The sequence below is a fragment of the Citrus sinensis genome, chromosome 9 (genome assembly GCF_022201045.2).
Source record: "Citrus sinensis cultivar Valencia sweet orange chromosome 9, DVS_A1.0, whole genome shotgun sequence".
Taxonomy (NCBI): domain Eukaryota; kingdom Viridiplantae; phylum Streptophyta; class Magnoliopsida; order Sapindales; family Rutaceae; genus Citrus; species Citrus sinensis.
This window is the reverse complement of record NC_068564.1, coordinates 30646781-30661716: the sequence shown is the minus strand read 5'-3', so window position 1 is coordinate 30661716 and position 14936 is coordinate 30646781. Positions and strand designations below refer to the sequence as shown.

General features: G+C 36.1%; 4 protein-coding genes across 10 annotated transcripts; 1 reads left to right on the top strand and 3 right to left on the bottom strand.

Moving 5' to 3' along the window:
* Positions 1-108: 108 nt before the first annotated feature.
* LOC102631232 (probable WRKY transcription factor 50) lies at positions 109-1374 on the bottom strand. Of its 2 annotated transcripts, none has more exons than XM_052433450.1 (3): positions 1007-1374; positions 780-921; positions 109-500 (listed from the first exon to the last, which is right to left on the bottom strand). In XM_052433450.1, exons 1-3 carry the CDS (start codon positions 1218-1220, stop codon positions 497-499), a joined length of 360 nt encoding a protein of 119 aa, XP_052289410.1. In that variant the 5' UTR covers positions 1221-1374; the 3' UTR covers positions 109-496. The 2 variants fall into 2 exon arrangements, with proteins under 2 accessions (XP_052289410.1, XP_052289409.1); XM_052433449.1 differs by having other exon boundaries at positions 109-520; positions 1007-1359.
* Positions 1375-4335: 2961 nt separating this feature from the next.
* On the top strand, positions 4336-9897 carry LOC102607140 (25S rRNA (cytosine-C(5))-methyltransferase NSUN5). Of its 6 annotated transcripts, none has more exons than XM_052433384.1 (14): positions 4336-4648; positions 4736-4794; positions 4894-4944; positions 5261-5396; positions 5495-5580; positions 5878-5976; positions 6094-6147; positions 6653-6797; positions 7023-7084; positions 7714-7801; positions 7937-8020; positions 8493-8654; positions 9041-9165; positions 9436-9897. In XM_052433384.1, the coding sequence occupies exons 1-14, from the start codon at positions 4402-4404 to the stop codon at positions 9481-9483; spliced, it is 1446 nt and encodes a 481-aa protein (XP_052289344.1). In that variant the 5' UTR covers positions 4336-4401; the 3' UTR covers positions 9484-9897. The 6 variants fall into 6 exon arrangements, with proteins under 6 accessions (XP_052289344.1, XP_024953090.1, XP_015384498.1 ...); XM_015529012.3 differs by having other exon boundaries at positions 4337-4648; positions 9712-9897; XM_006474394.4 differs by lacking the exon at positions 9436-9897 and having other exon boundaries at positions 4337-4648; positions 9041-9357.
* Positions 9742-10606, bottom strand: LOC102606859 (17.3 kDa class II heat shock protein-like). The gene has a single exon (XM_006474393.4). The coding sequence runs from the start codon at positions 10500-10502 to the stop codon at positions 10020-10022; it is 483 nt and encodes a 160-aa protein (XP_006474456.1). The 5' UTR covers positions 10503-10606; the 3' UTR covers positions 9742-10019.
* A 1808-nt stretch (positions 10607-12414) lies between these two features.
* On the bottom strand, positions 12415-14035 carry LOC102608024 (17.9 kDa class II heat shock protein-like). The gene is made up of 4 exons (XM_052434194.1): positions 13475-14035; positions 13142-13243; positions 12722-12857; positions 12415-12652 (listed from the first exon to the last, which is right to left on the bottom strand). The coding sequence occupies exons 1-4, from the start codon at positions 13943-13945 to the stop codon at positions 12453-12455; spliced, it is 909 nt and encodes a 302-aa protein (XP_052290154.1). The 5' UTR covers positions 13946-14035; the 3' UTR covers positions 12415-12452.
* Between the last annotated feature and the right edge of the window lie 901 nt (positions 14036-14936).

Genomic DNA, 14936 nt, shown 5'->3' with positions numbered 1-14936 from the left:
TTATTGTATGAAAAAAGTTAATGTCAGGTTCGAATGTTGTTGTCCAACTGCTAGTTAAAGCACTTGACCTGTTTCTTAGTAGACAAAAGTATGCATAGCTTGGCGAAATTGAGGTGAAATTGACAAAACTCTCTGTTATTAATCTGATTTACAGAGCTTTTGATTGCTAAGCTATTACAGATAGTTGATATAGAAAGAGGATCACAGTACAAACTACAAAATCATAGATCATTCTGTCTAGGCTGAGTCATCACAGTAGCCCCGCACTGAAAAAGGTAATGCAATTACAGACTCTACTTCCCATTCACTCGGGACTAAAATAAAACAAGATAGTACTTCTTTAACACACAAGTGCAGTATTAGGAGAACTCAAACCCAGGAAAAAGTATATGAGAACTAAGGATTGCTTTGGTGAGTATGGAAACCTTCATAGGTTGTTATTACATAACTTGGATCATCTCTGTCTCTTTCAACTCTTTTCTTCACGGGGCATCCATCAACTGAACATTTATAATAATTCCTGGTAATCACACAATATAGACGTTAAAAATGAAATTCTACATTTCTATGGTTTGAGGTATAATTCAGATTTCAGAATATATGCAAGCTATTTTGATAGCAATAGTTTTTGCTAAAGCTATTAGCTTAATACTCATTCCACTCAAGTCTGTTATTAACTCATCAAAAGAAGAAATTAAGGATTTAACTGATCAAAAGATGCAATTAAGGAATTTTTTTCCCTTTTTTTAACAATATCAGATGTTAAAACTATTACTAACCTTGGATTTGGGCTATTTTTCACCATCTTCTTGCCATATTTTCTCCACTTGAACCCATCATCCAGTATCTCGACGTCAGATTTTGTCTTGAACGCAACTCTTTCTTTTACCGGCTTCTTCTCCCTCCCACTGTCATTGTCACCTTCACATACACAACCGCACAAAGATTAATAACAATAACTCGAGAGCAGAATTATTTTTGCATGAAAATTTTAAACTTTGCTTACTGTTACTAGGTCCTTCGAAGTGGGTGCTAGTTCCTCCTGGTTCAACAACTTCATTTGCTCGATACACCGGATTCTGGACATACCCAAAAAGTTTAGATGCTTGATCATCCTCGAACCACTCATCAAAGGTCAAGTACTCAGAGAGCTCGAAATTAGTCTTTTCAGCAGAATCACTCTCAGGTGAGTCCTGTGGTATAAGATTTATATTAGACATTCACGTATATATGAACTTAAAAAAATTAGCTTATATTCATAGTATCATCGTGATGAAATGCGATATTTATTATATATACTATAGGGAGCACTTATCACTGCAACTTGAAGGTGGCTTCATGCCTTCGCCGTGAAGCTTCTTGTGGTGTTGCAGGAAACTTCTCTGTTGATTCTGAGTGGCAAGGCACCACATATACTTGTAAAAAGGACTGTGGGGCTTGTCAAGGATGACTTGTGCGTAGACTTAGTGCTTTGTTTAATGTTATGATGAGTTTAAAGTTCAAAGTCTCGTGCTTGCCCTTTCACAACGATAAGGAACGTACAAGTCAAAGGCGATAGTGATTCTTGAACTATGATGTAAACACAGACTGTTACATTTCATCTCAACGTTTCATGTATTCTCACAATCTAGATTCATATATTAAGGTCATGCACAGCTTCATCTGAGGGGCAGCAGAATCGAGACCCATCAGTCGTACCTTGTTTGATACGTGCCTCACCTGGTCTATTTATCATCGTTCGTGAATCCAATCTAGACGTGGTTGTGTATGATTCAATCAGTTTTTATGTAACTAAGAATATGTTTATTTTCGTTGTTTATCTCATTCTAATGCCGGCTTGTTTGTTCAATGATTATTATTATTCATCAAATATGGTATTAGAATTCAGAAATAGATTCAATTTGTATTATTCTTCATTCTCACATTAAAGATTAGTTAAAACGCTCATATTTTTGTTCAATTTTCTCTTAACATTTTTGGTCTTTGGATTGTCTATAGATCTTCATTTCGCAATCATTGTGATTCGATATATAATTTTTTTTTTTTGTCTTAACCACGAGGTATCCTGGGATGACCCAAACTGTGGGATGTACCTTTAAGCCCGTACCACAACCCATATTATAAGTCCCCGCTCGAACTGTGAGGCACACGTTCTCCCAACAAAGACGACTTCCCTGCGACTCGAACTGGAGAGCAAACCCAGTCAAACTACTTAAGGGGACTCCATTGCCAATGGAATCAACACTTTATTGGTTATAATTTAAGTATATGTTTGGTAAACTTAATAATAAATAAGATGCATGTCATAAAAGAACTTAAATATCTGAAGTGTTTGTTGTGCCCTTAGCTGTGACCACAAATGACCGACACAGAATGCTAAAGAACATTCAAGCCACGAGCAGGCAAGAGGAGAAAAGGTCAACGTCAATTTTTAAGAATCATTGACGAGGATGGCTAAACTCTCATGAGTTGGCTAAGTTACGTATCACGTAACTTACAGATCCAGTGGCTGTGCCAACCCCCATTGCTTGTATTTCAATGCTTTTTCTCTCTCCTCAGAACACGTGGCTGCCAACCATTGGGTGTGTATGTCACATAGCAAGCTCCCTCATGTAAGCTACAAATTGCAATATTTTGGAATGCCACCAACCGTCGCAATTAAGACAAGTAGACCTCCATTGACCTAAATGGATCAAGTAGAAGCTCCATGTGCAACTTCCAGGCTGATTTTTTTTATTATATTATATTTATACATATATATCACACCACGCAGAGAGCCAGCTGATCATGATTGCTGAGTACCTTTAACGGGGTTGGCATTTATTTCATAGCATTGTTAGGCATCTGTCAAATCAATTGTGTTCATGTTTAGTTCCGGGAAGGAACACGCACCGCCGGATACTACACAGAAAGAGACTCTAAAATCCAAATTGATGAGGATGAAGAATCAAAATCTGATCAATGACCATGACGCAATTGATGACCAGACCTCATTACGGAGAGCGATACATAATTTGAGGCTCGTTGTTGCCTCCATTATGATCTATTAATCATTATTATTATTTTTTTTAAGTATGGAAATGAGAAATTAGAGGATGTAATTTTCAAACTTTTCGGATGCAATTAGCAATGTGATATGCATTTCGTTTTTAGGATAATACTAATAAACGTTTCTCATGCTAATAAGATGAAGAATGTGTTTTTTTATTTTTTTCATTTAATTTAATAGTAGATTGGTATTCGGCGCAATAGAATTTAATAGATGTGTATCTTGATATAAGTCTAACTTTTTTTTATATAGTAATATATTATAATCAAAATTCTACTGATACTTATAATAAAAAATTAATCGGGACTCTCCTTAATTATTTTTTATGGCATAGCCCGAAATACTACTTCTATTACGGCACAATTCGAAATTTTACCTTCACTTAATGCTAGAAAGATATCTATTCTAATTCAAATGACAAAAAGATAAGTAATTTTCTATCCAATTTTAATTGGGAGAGAAGTCAAGTCTCAACAATAGTTAGGATTCGAACTTATGCACGCAAGATGGGTTGGCTTAATTTGCTCTTTAAATTATTATTCTATTGTTTGGTTGGATGATTTTTTCATCAGAATTATTATGTATTTTTTTATTATAATAAAGTCATTGGTTGCTTAAAAAAATTAATTTAAAAATTTATTAATAAAAAGAAAATTACTTCCATAGTTCAAACATGAAGAAGTGCAGCCATTGGGCCCTTGGCCTGATGGTTGCGTTGCTGCCTTCACAAGCGTGAGGGCAGCGATTCAAGTCCCCACAAAAGTATTGTGGGGGTTAAATATTTATAAGTTCTTCTTCTTTGTGAAATACAAGTGGAGTACGAATATCTCTTGTTTGTGAGGGTTATTTGTCTGTTGGGCATGTACTTCATAGAATTTAATGTAATAATATAAGTCTCAGTTATGTATATCTGATTATAAATATCAGTGTAATATTTATATATAGTAGTTGTTTGTAAATATCTGTGCAATGTACTATATTTGTATATGTCTGTGATGGTTATTTGTCTGTTAGGCATGTACTTCATAAAATTTAATGTAATAATATAAATTTCAGTTATGTATATCTGATTATAAATATCAATGTAATATTTATATATAGCAGTTGTTTATAAGTATCTGTGTAACGTACTATATTTGTATATAACAATTATTTATAAATATATATTCAATGCAATAATCTGCGTAACGAGTATTAAAAAAAAAAAAGACATAGAGAAGTGCAATCGCACCGGGCGGAACATTTTAATGTATGTTACAATATGTTACAAGTAAAACGACGTCATTTGATGGATTTAACTTGGACACTTAAAATTAGAAGTGTCGGACTAATCGATTGCCCTAGCGCGAGCCATGGCGCGCACTAAGACAGCGGCAACTGCCCCATCGGGAGCATCAGCGAAGACATCTCGAAACGGCCGACTAAGCAACGCTGAGCGGTCGGCTTACTTCGCGAGGAGAGAAGCGGCGAAGGTTTTGCGGTTGGTCCTCCGAGGCGACGCACGTCGCCGAGCCGTCGGCTCCATCAAGTCGCTCGTCTATAGCCCCTCTGTGAAGAACAAAAAAGCCACTTACGCTTTGGTTTGTCAAACTCTCAAACGTAAGCTTGCCATTTAAGCCCTAAACCTTTTTACTCACTCTGTGTTTGTATGAACTATGTTCAAGTGTTTGTTTCATTTGTATTCAGATCTCTCTATTATTAAACAAGTGTTGGACTCTGCTAGCATACTCAATAGCAAATGGAAGGTAAAAGCTCATGTTTTTGTTTATTTTAATTTGACTTATTTTTTTAATAAATGTCGCTTTTTATTTTATTTTAATGCAACTTTATTATTGCTGTGGCAGAGGCAAGAAGAATTGGTCTACATACTAACTTACGACATCCTCTTTGGCCAGGTAAGTTTTCCGTCCTTTTTCATCGAATTAGTTCTGTAAAATTGACTGTAGCATTCTTAGACTTCCAAATGCAAATTTATTAGTTTAAGTGAAATTAGTTGTCACTTAACTAAAAAGCCTGCAGGGTTTAGGACTCTATATGACGGCACAACTGGATCTTGATTTTCAATGTGCTTATGGCCTTCTAGGCTCCCTAAAGTAGTGTTATTCATTTTGATTGCCAAAGGATCACTAATCTTACCTCTCATGTTTGCATGCACTTTGTGCTTCTTTTCTTGTTTTTGTGGTGACTTCTTATGTGAATTCTGATTTCTAGGAAATATCATTAGTAGGTGATGCAGAGAAGTTTCTGATGCTCCATAAAGGTGCTATACAATTGGCTCTAGCTCAACTTTTAGTGAGGAATAAGGTCAAGAGCATTGAAGACTTAATGGCACTTTATCAAACTCCTGGTGAGTATTCAAACAGTCTTCTCATTGAGATGCATGAGTTATTTCAGTCCTATGCTTTGAGAACATTGACTGTATGTGTTTTGTTAATTTTGCTGCAGATGTTCCAAAGCCTCGTTACGTTCGTGTCAATACTCTGAAAATGGATGTTGATTCGGCGGTGCTTGAATTGGGGAAGCAGTTTGTGGTACTTTGTGAAACTTATTAGCATTCTACTTGGATATGTTGAATAGCATTTGAATTATTTCAAAACATCTGTCGTTTACCTTATTTGTTTTGCATGCCATCTCTGTTACATCTTGTTTCACTGACATGTAGTTGATATAGTGACTCTAATTAAACACCTCATGTACGTATATCTTAGGTGTTTGCATACGGTGTCTTTTGTTATCTTCTTTAAATGATTTGTTAATTCTTTTACCCTGGTTAATTTCTTATGTGGTTCATTTGCATTATGATTATGTTTCTTGTGTGGGTTAACTAGGTCCAAAAGGATGACTTGGTTCCTGACTTATTGATACTCCCACCAGGTTGTGATTTGCACGTTCATCCTCTGATCGTCAATGGATGTGTATTCTTGCAAGTAAGATATTAATCGTTTAGGGAGGAATATTTTAGTTTTTTCATCCGAAAGAACAATTGTGAATTGGTAGTGGTTTGTATTCTTACTGTAGTTCTTTGGTGATTCAATGTTTTATAGGGAAAAGCAAGTTCTATGGTAGCAGCAGCCCTAGCACCCAAACCAGGATGGAAGGTGAGTGGTACCAGGTTTTTTTTTTTTTTTTGTATTTAGTTATTTATACGTTGATGGTTCTCAGATAATATCAAATTCATTATCTTGAACTTCCTGTTATCTCATCTAAAAATATAAGAAAAGTAAATGAATAATTTTTTCATTTTTTCCCCTAATAAAACAATTAAAGTTGCGTGCAAGAGATACTCTTTTAGAGAGATCTGTGGAGCTTTTTTATTTGGAATTCTAAATTTTGTGTGTAAAATTTATGAATTTAAATAAATAATTCTTTTTGAATTTTAGGTATATAGCCAAGTGAAACCACATATTTGAGCACGGATATCAAGAATGCACAATAAGTAGGTAGTTTGTTAAATAGAAGTTTTTGATTCACAGCAGATTACTATGTTTTAGCTGGGTGATTATATGATTTTTCCCCCCTTTCCAGACTGACCTGATTTCCATGTGATTTCTTATTGATTTCCTTGTTTTTATGTCTTCATGTTCTATTTCAATTTTTGTGAAGGTTCTTGATGCCTGTTCAGCTCCTGGAAACAAAACTGTGCACCTAGCTGCTCTTATGAAAGGAAAGGGAAAGATTGTAGCATGTGAGCTTAATAAGGAAAGGGTTAGACGTCTCAAAGACACCATTAAGCTCTCTGGTGCTGCTAGTATCTTTATGTTGTTTATTGGTTTTGCATCTTAATTATTTGAATGCTTGCTATCTCAATTGTTGAAAAAGTTTGCAATCTACAGGATACTTGCTACCTTTTTTTTTTTTTAAAAAAAAGAATTTAAGGTGCTCCTATTTGTGATGATGCATTATCTATACTCAATGATCCATGCTTTTCAACTATTATCAATTTTGTTTAGAAACAGCCTTAACCAGCCCGAAGATATTGAAGTCCTGCATGGGGACTTTTTGAACTTAGACCCGAAAGATCCTGCATACTCTGAGGTAAGCTTGATATTTTGCATCTTCACATGGATGAATTATGTTCCATGGCTTCTATGGGAATCAATAGTTCTGCTAACAAGTTTTTCTCCATTTGTCTGGATGGGTTATCTGATAGAACACAAGCTTTCTTATCTACCTCTAGATCCAGTAGTCTTTTCTTTTGGAACCTTATCCAACCATTCTTTAGTAGTCAGTATCACTTATCAACACCGTTCCCTTTTTTCTTTTCCCCACAAAATTCTGATCCTTTGGTTTAATGAATCTCATTGAGTTCTGCTAAAGGTTTTTAATTACTGCTCAATGTAATAATAATTTTAGCGGTCCTTGCTTTGTTCATCAATGGGTCTGTTTTCTGTCGTAAAGTCAGTTCAGATTCAATAAAATGTTGGGTGGTTCAACACTAAAATTCTCCAATATGCCCTATTTCCTTTGTAGTGGCAGTTTCCCCCCCCCCCCCAACCCCTCCCCCCCCCCCCCCCCCCCCCCCCCCAACCAAAAAAAAACACAAATTTTAATTTAGAAGGTAAAGAAGTTGGACTTCTTACTTGTGTGATCATCAACCTTGTGATGCCATTTACTAAATTACTGTCTTGTGTATCAGTTGTTCTCTTATAAGAAAATAATTTCAGGTCCGTGCCATTCTCTTAGATCCATCTTGCTCTGGATCTGGGACTGCAGCTGAGAGGTTAGACCATCTACTCCCGTCACATGCTTCAGGTGATGTACACATTCATCTGCTGTTTGGTATTTGTTGTGTGGTCAGAATTCTCGTTGTTTAGATTTACATTCTAACAGGATAATCTATATTCTGTTTATTGCATTAACTCTTGTCTTGCATTCTCAATTGTGTAGGTCATACTGCTGATCCTACTGAAATGGAAAGACTGAATAAACTTTCAGCTTTCCAAAAGAAGGCATTGCGGCATGCATTATCTTGTAAGTGTGTCTTCTTCTTTCAAGGATGATTTTTGTTGTAGCTTTCCTCAAGGATTGGAATTCTTCTAACTTGTATGTGTGTTGAAGTTATTACATATGTCATCCAAAGGTGTTAGTGACCCTTGCATTGAACTGGCTTTTTAAGGGAGTTTTGCTTAACCAAATCACTGTATTTCCAAGCAAGTACTTTATTTTACTTGTGCAGTTTTATGTGATAAGTAGAGCACTAGTACACCATTCATTTCTTTCTTCATTAGACTTATTTAGGTTCTACCATAGGACAATTTATAGGAAACTATGTATAGGAAACGCTGTGAGTCCAGCTCACAGCTGACAGGTCTTAGCTGCTTTCTGATGAGTTACAGCCTACAGTTGTGATTTTCATTGGATGTTATATCGATTCCCTGTCATTCTAGCAGAGCATGATACCATCTTTCAATTTGGTGTTCTAATGTGAGTTTTTCTTTGGCAGTTCCTGGAGTTGAGAGAGTTGTGTACAGCACCTGCTCCATCCACCAAGTTGAAAATGAAGATGTCATCAAATCTGTCCTGCCTATTGCTATGTCCTTTGGCTTTCAATTGGCAACCCCTTTCCCCCAATGGAACTGCCGAGGCCTCCCAGTTTTTGAAGGCTGTAAGTGTTTTATGGAGATATCATCAAATCTGTAAATGAAAAGAAGTATTGGGATAATATACATCATAAGGATTGGAATAGAATTATAGTAGAAGTATAAAATTTAGTGTAGCATTCAGAAAGAAAAATATAATGTTTTTACACAACATTATCATTTATTTTGAGATATCTGATATTTGAATGAAATTTCCAGATATAATTCAAAACATCTTTTAGATATGAGCTCATTTAATCTCGTAATAGTTAGAATATTTACTATCGTTTTTCATTCAATAAACTACATGGGTTAGAAAGGATGCTTAATATGTAGAACTGATAATGAATTCTCTGAATCTCTCACAACAATATTCTCGTGTAACATTTGGTTGATTTTTTTTTTTTTGTAGCTGAGCATTTACTTCGAACCGATCCAGTGGAAGACAAAGAAGGCTTTTTTATAGCTCTATTTGTTAAGGGTAATATCATCGATCGCTCCAAAAATCCCACTATGCCAAGCAGCTATAATAGCACAGTAAGTGAACACATTAAAGGAAATAAGACCATAAAGAAGACGAAGTGCATGAAGCTATTCATGCATAATAGAATGTTCAAAATATGGTCCCATTGTTTGTTGAGATCCAAGAGACTTGTTCTCGATTTGAAAAATGATAAACAGTTGCGTTAAACTTCTGAGAATCTAATGAAGCAGCTCTTCTATTGTTAATTGATCTCTCTTATCAATTCCCAGTTAACGTTGATGAGGTTCCTTGCTTCTTTATTTTCTTCTGGAGTTGTTTTCCAGGACAATATATTTTGCCAGTTGGGCACTCAAAAAAACGTTCGGGCATGAGTAGGTGACAACTCCAGACTATTGTCTTTGCGAGTATCGTTATAAATTGGCTATTTAATTGTCTTTGGGAGATCTTTAATGTTCAACCATTTTCACTCTCAGTAATGTGAACTCAGTACCTGCTGTAAAATCTTGCCGCCATGTTTGTTCGTGTTTTGTAAATTGCCATATTGATTTTAGTGCAAGAGATTCCAAAATTTAGTGAAAGTTGTAATAAATGTGCTGCAGCAAACAGGTAACCGAGGAGCACGAGAAACATTTAGATAAAAGCTGGATTTTTCATTAATTATAACAACTAGATGTCTACCAGTAGACAGCCGTCAGCTTCCCCTCCGGAATGCTAAAGACCGAACCGCAAACCAGTGAACAGAGAGAATTTTCGAAAAAAAGGGAAGAAAAACAAAAAAAGAAAAAGGAAGAGGAGGTTACAGAGGCATAGTACCGTCACACCCACAAGCAAAATTATTCATAACAACAACCGGCAAATAGAAAAGACATCAGCACCCACAATCCAGCATATTCTCTCTCTTTAAAGTTCAAGCAATCTTAACCTCAATGGTCTTGGGCTTCTTGGGCTCCGGCGGTGGCAGCTTATCGACGGTCACAGTCAACACTCCGTCCTGACACACAGCCGAAATGGCTTCAACGTTAGCATTCTCAGGCAGCACAAATTTCCTCATAAACTTGCCGACCCTCCTCTCCATTCTCACATACTTGGCCCCCTCTTTCTCCTCCTCCCGCTTCCTCTCTCCGCTTATGAGCAGCACATTGTCGTCCTCCACTTGGACCTTGATGTCCCCCGACTTCAGTCCGGGCATGTCGACGATGAACACGTACGAGTTCGGATACTCCTTTACGTCCGCAGGCGTCCCCGCCATTGCCTTGGCGTCTCTCACGTACGTGCGCGTCGGCGCGTTGAATGACTTGTTGTCAGCGGAGTCGTCCGCCCCCATCTCCATCATGTGCTGCAGAGTTGAAAAGAGTGGCGATGAGTCCAAACCCATGATTCTGAAATCCATTCTTTTGCGAGTATTAGCTGTTGTTGATGTTCGCTACTGCTAAATGAGGATTCGTTCGTTCGTTCGTATTTTGTTGGTTAAAAAATGTGGAGAGTGCTTTCGGTATTTATGGAGGAGTATGGGGGAGAAAAGGAAAGTTCTGGAGAGAGATTTCTGGAATGTCTGGGGGAGTTTCCAGCAGTTTCTATTACGTTCTAGTTCTTCATCCGTCCTTCCAGAGTCTTACGGACGCTCGCTTTACAGTTTTAGAAAAAAGTCGTTGCCAAAACTAGGAAATACGTGGGGACAAACCAAACTATAATTGTTTGGGCTGGCCCAATGTCGTTTCCGGGTTGCGCCCACTTGTATTTAGAGATATTTTCAAGGTTATCCCTTATCCGGGATCTACTTTGTCAAATGGGACCTGACCTATTACATTTTTGCGAACATGAGCAGGTGATCACCTATTGAAGTTATAGAGGCTTGTAACGTGGATCTGACAACCTTTAAATTGAAATTTCTTATTTATAATAAGGGAGCCCCTATGTTACAATTAATATAACATACACACTCAACAACAACCACATAAATAATGGGCTCACACAATTTGTGTGGTTGTTGTTGAGTGTGTATGTTACATTAATTGTAACATAGCATTTGCCTTATAATAATCTGTTATAATCTAATACGTGTTGAATCGTACAATTTAAAATTTTCTCTAACAAATACATGTACACCGTAAATTTTAAAATCATGCCGAAAGATACGTGCTATGCACTGCCATAATATGATAATAAAATTAAAAAAATATTTATTAAAAAATTTACGTCAGTGCCCCAAAAGAAAGAAAAAGAGAGATCGGTTGTTACTTGTCAAGTAATTAAAAAAATCATAAAAAAACTACTTTTACTACTTTTAGAATAATAGTTAATACAGTTGGCTAACATAATCATTCTGACGCAAGAAAGAAAGAAAGAAAGAGAAATACACTCAGGTGGGATTTAAGTTCGGGCCATAAATTATTTTGCAACCGTTTTAAGGGATATCAGAAAAAGGAAAAAGGACACTTACATCCTCAAAATTAAAAAAAAAATTAAATTAAAAAAAAAGACACTAAGACCCCTTTTTATTCATATACGCTTTGAGTATAGTAATTAAAAAATTAATTTTTAAAACTTTTAATTAACATGAATTTAATATAAATAATATAATTTATCTAAGAGATTAATAATATTAAATTATTTTTGACATTTAAAATAATATTAAAATTTTAAATTATTATTTTTTGAATAATATATTTATAATATTTTAAATAAATTATTGGGTTAAATAGGTTTTATAATTAAAAAATCTCTCTATTAATAATATTAAAAATTAACTTTTAATTTAAAATAATTTTAATTTTAATTAATTTAATTTAATAGTATGTTTTTATTTATTATTAAAAATTATTTTAATATAATAAAATAAATCTAATAGATTAAAAAATATTAAAAAATTTTAAATATTAAAATTATTTTAAATATATATATATTATTAAATTTATTTTAATATCATATTTTTATTTATTATAAAATTATAAAATTATTTTTTAAAAAATTATAAAATTAAAAGATATGGTAATTAAAAAAAAATTGATATCTTTTATTAAAAACTTGAGCGTCTTTACGACTATTTCCTCATTTCCATAAACCTAAAGACCATTTCTCTAAACCTTAAAAGGGTGTAGAGTGTAGGTTTCCTTTTTTCATTAAAAAAAAAAATATTTTAAAGCAGGTATACACTTGTGGCGTTCAGGCTTATATAGTTATATCGATACTGAAAATGAGGATCAGCCTGCAGTCCCACAGTGGCACCATGCCACTTCCTTTTGTCTTTTGTGGCAAATTATCATATAACCCCTTTCACTCTTTTTTATTTAAACTTTACTTTACAAATATTAAATTAATTTCAACTGCATCCATGTGAACATTACCGAAATACCCATGCCGACCAACGGTGACCGGATTTCAACTGATGGCGACGGGAAACTCGAGTTAGACACTTTTGGCCGAGCTGAGTCCAACGGTGGTGGTGGTGACCTCTCACGCGTGGTGATGGTGCCGAATCGAGCTCCCAAAGCCGTGAATCCTTCAATGACCGATCAACGGCAAATAGGCTCCCCCCGGTGGCTGTGATTGGTCGAAAAATACAGAGGGAATCGTGGGGAGCAAAACTCAAGTGATAGCATCACCGGAAACCGGAGAAATCACGGCGAATTGAAGCGGCGGTTCCGCGGCTTTTCACGGCTTCAATCGGGAGCTTTCCGAACGCTTTTCGGCGACAAGATTGGCATGGAGATGACCGGCATCGCACGATCTTCCGATCGGTACCAACCTTGGTCGGTGAAGTGGCCGGAAATGGAAATAGCATCCGGGTCGGGTTGTGGGTTCGGCATGGGCATTTCAATTCACAGAGGGGGTATTGTGATATAAGTGTAATATATAATAAGAATTTGTAAATAATAAATAGTATAAGGTGCTAACTAAAATGTCCATGTGGATGTAATATATATTAACTTAATATTTGTGAATTAAAGTTTAAATAAAAACGAATAAAAAAGGGTTATATGAAAATTTACAATATTGGAGCCATAAAAGACAAAGGATGTGGCACGGTACCACTGTGGTACCGTAGCCTGATCCAATTTTCAAAACATTTTTTGACTCGTCTCTTTTCTCCTTGAACTTGCTGTTAACTTCGTGTGTTGCATAGTTTGAAGCCTAAGGAAGACCATTTCTGCACCAGATCAATATATTTACAACATTCAACTTAAAACCCGCTTTATATTGCATATACACTGTCGTTAACTTAATATTATTACAAAGGAAACGAATACAACAGAAAAGAGCTTAAAAAAAAAAACTTAATATGTAGATATCAGACAGGTATATACGGGTGTCGTCACATGTAGTTTAGTCTCGTCTGCATAATTTTCAGCCAATTACGTGCACCTGAATAGTCTTCGGCTTCATGTGCTCTGGGGGTGGCTTCTTGTGAACAGTAATAGTAAGCACACCATCTTGAGAAACAGCAGTAATGTTATCAGTATCGGCATTATCGGGCAGCACAAACTTCTTCAAGTACTTGCCAAGCCTCCTCTCCATTTTTGTATACCTCACAACATCCTTGTCTTTCTCTCTTTTCCTCTCCCCACTCACCGCCAACACGTTATCCTCCCCGACGTGCACCTTTAACTGGTCTGACTTCAGCCCCGGTACGTCCACCTCAAAAACATACGAGTTCGGGTACTCTTTAATGTCAGCCGGCGTGGCGGCCATGGCCCTTTTCTCCCGGACGAAGGCTCGAGATGGGGCGTGGTGGGATCTGTCTGGCTCAGCCTCATCGGTGAAGTCGAGGATTTCGTGCAGGTGGTTTATTATGGATTGATCAATCCCCATGTTCCTCAGCTCTGCTATATCCATTGTTTGCAGAAGCACAAGTTTTTATTTTTGTGTGTTTGCTAGATAAGTCGATGAATCATGAATGAATTTCGGTCTGGGATTGTTTACTATTATTATATATAATGTTGTTGGTGTTGGGTTTAGAAAGTTATGCAACGTGGGACTTTTAGGGTTAGCTATTGACGTATCGTTGGTAAAAGCAAACGGTGAGCTCTGTTTCTTTGGGAGGTACGTGGTTATTCATTCGGAGGTTTGATGTCCACGTGGCTTCATCATTTGACGTCCCTTGCAGACTAGCCGAGGACGTGGCAACCTCAGTCTCTTGATTGAGTCTCTCTCTTCACAATCAAGATTGTTCTACTGAAATTTCGATCTGACTTTGCATATTGCATGCACCCCCCGCCCTTTTATATTAGGGAATTTATTATCTATCTTTATTTTTGTGTAAATGTTCATTTCGAGCTCGCATTTTAGTAGGGTTGGCAAAACCCGGCGCCGGGTTTGGGTATCGCAATGATCGGGTCCGACCCGGATGCAATAGATGTCCGGACCGGATTGTGCTGGGCTTTAATTCGAGTACCCGAATTTTATATTTTTTAATATTATATGTGTATATTTTTTTAAGTTTTTGGTAATTTTATAAATTTTAAATTTATTTTAATAAATTTGACATGAAAATATGAACTATAAGTGTTTAAAATTTTATATATGTGTAATAAATGAGTCAAATAAATAAATATTTAAAATAATATTTTTTTAATAAAATCCGTATTCCGAATTTATCAAGTGATGCCCAAGACCGGCCCAACTTCACCCGGCCCACAACGCATGGGTGCGGTCCGGATCCGGACCGGACATGTATTTTTACCACCCCTACTTTTAAGGCATGAAAATAATTTGGCTAACTTGCGAATTGCCAATCTCTCCCTCTTTCTTTGGAAATATGTGAATAGGTTAATTAGATGTAAAAATGCAAAGATCTATTATTTTGAAGATCTATGTAATAAATATG

What these genes read in the sequence shown, in the direction of transcription:
- LOC102608024 (XM_052434194.1), bottom strand. Translation starts at nt 13,945, where the DNA reads ATGGATATAGCAGAGCTGAGGAACATGGGGATTGATCAATCCATAATA. An exon ending in TGAAGCCGAAGACTATTCAG is followed by an intron (nt 13,244 to 13,474) that starts GTGCACGTAATT and finishes GGTCTTCCTTAG; the next exon opens with GCTTCAAACTATGCAACACA. An exon ending in CAGGCTACGGTACCACAGTG is followed by an intron (nt 12,858 to 13,141) that starts GTACCGTGCCAC and finishes TCACCGACCAAG; the next exon opens with GTTGGTACCGATCGGAAGAT.
- LOC102607140 (XM_006474394.4), top strand. Translation starts at nt 4,402, where the DNA reads ATGGCGCGCACTAAGACAGCGGCAACTGCCCCATCGGGAGCATCAGCG. An exon ending in AAGATCCTGCATACTCTGAG is followed by an intron (nt 7,085 to 7,713) that starts GTAAGCTTGATA and finishes AAATAATTTCAG; the next exon opens with GTCCGTGCCATTCTCTTAGA. An exon ending in ACTCCCGTCACATGCTTCAG is followed by an intron (nt 7,802 to 7,936) that starts GTGATGTACACA and finishes TCAATTGTGTAG; the next exon opens with GTCATACTGCTGATCCTACT.
- LOC102631232 (XM_052433449.1), bottom strand. Translation starts at nt 1,220, where the DNA reads ATGTCTAATATAAATCTTATACCACAGGACTCACCTGAGAGTGATTCT. An exon ending in CTTCGAAGGACCTAGTAACA is followed by an intron (nt 922 to 1,006) that starts GTAAGCAAAGTT and finishes GTGTATGTGAAG; the next exon opens with GTGACAATGACAGTGGGAGG. An exon ending in AAAAATAGCCCAAATCCAAG is followed by an intron (nt 521 to 779) that starts GTTAGTAATAGT and finishes TGTGATTACCAG; the next exon opens with GAATTATTATAAATGTTCAG.
- LOC102606859 (XM_006474393.4), bottom strand. Translation starts at nt 10,502, where the DNA reads ATGGATTTCAGAATCATGGGTTTGGACTCATCGCCACTCTTTTCAACT.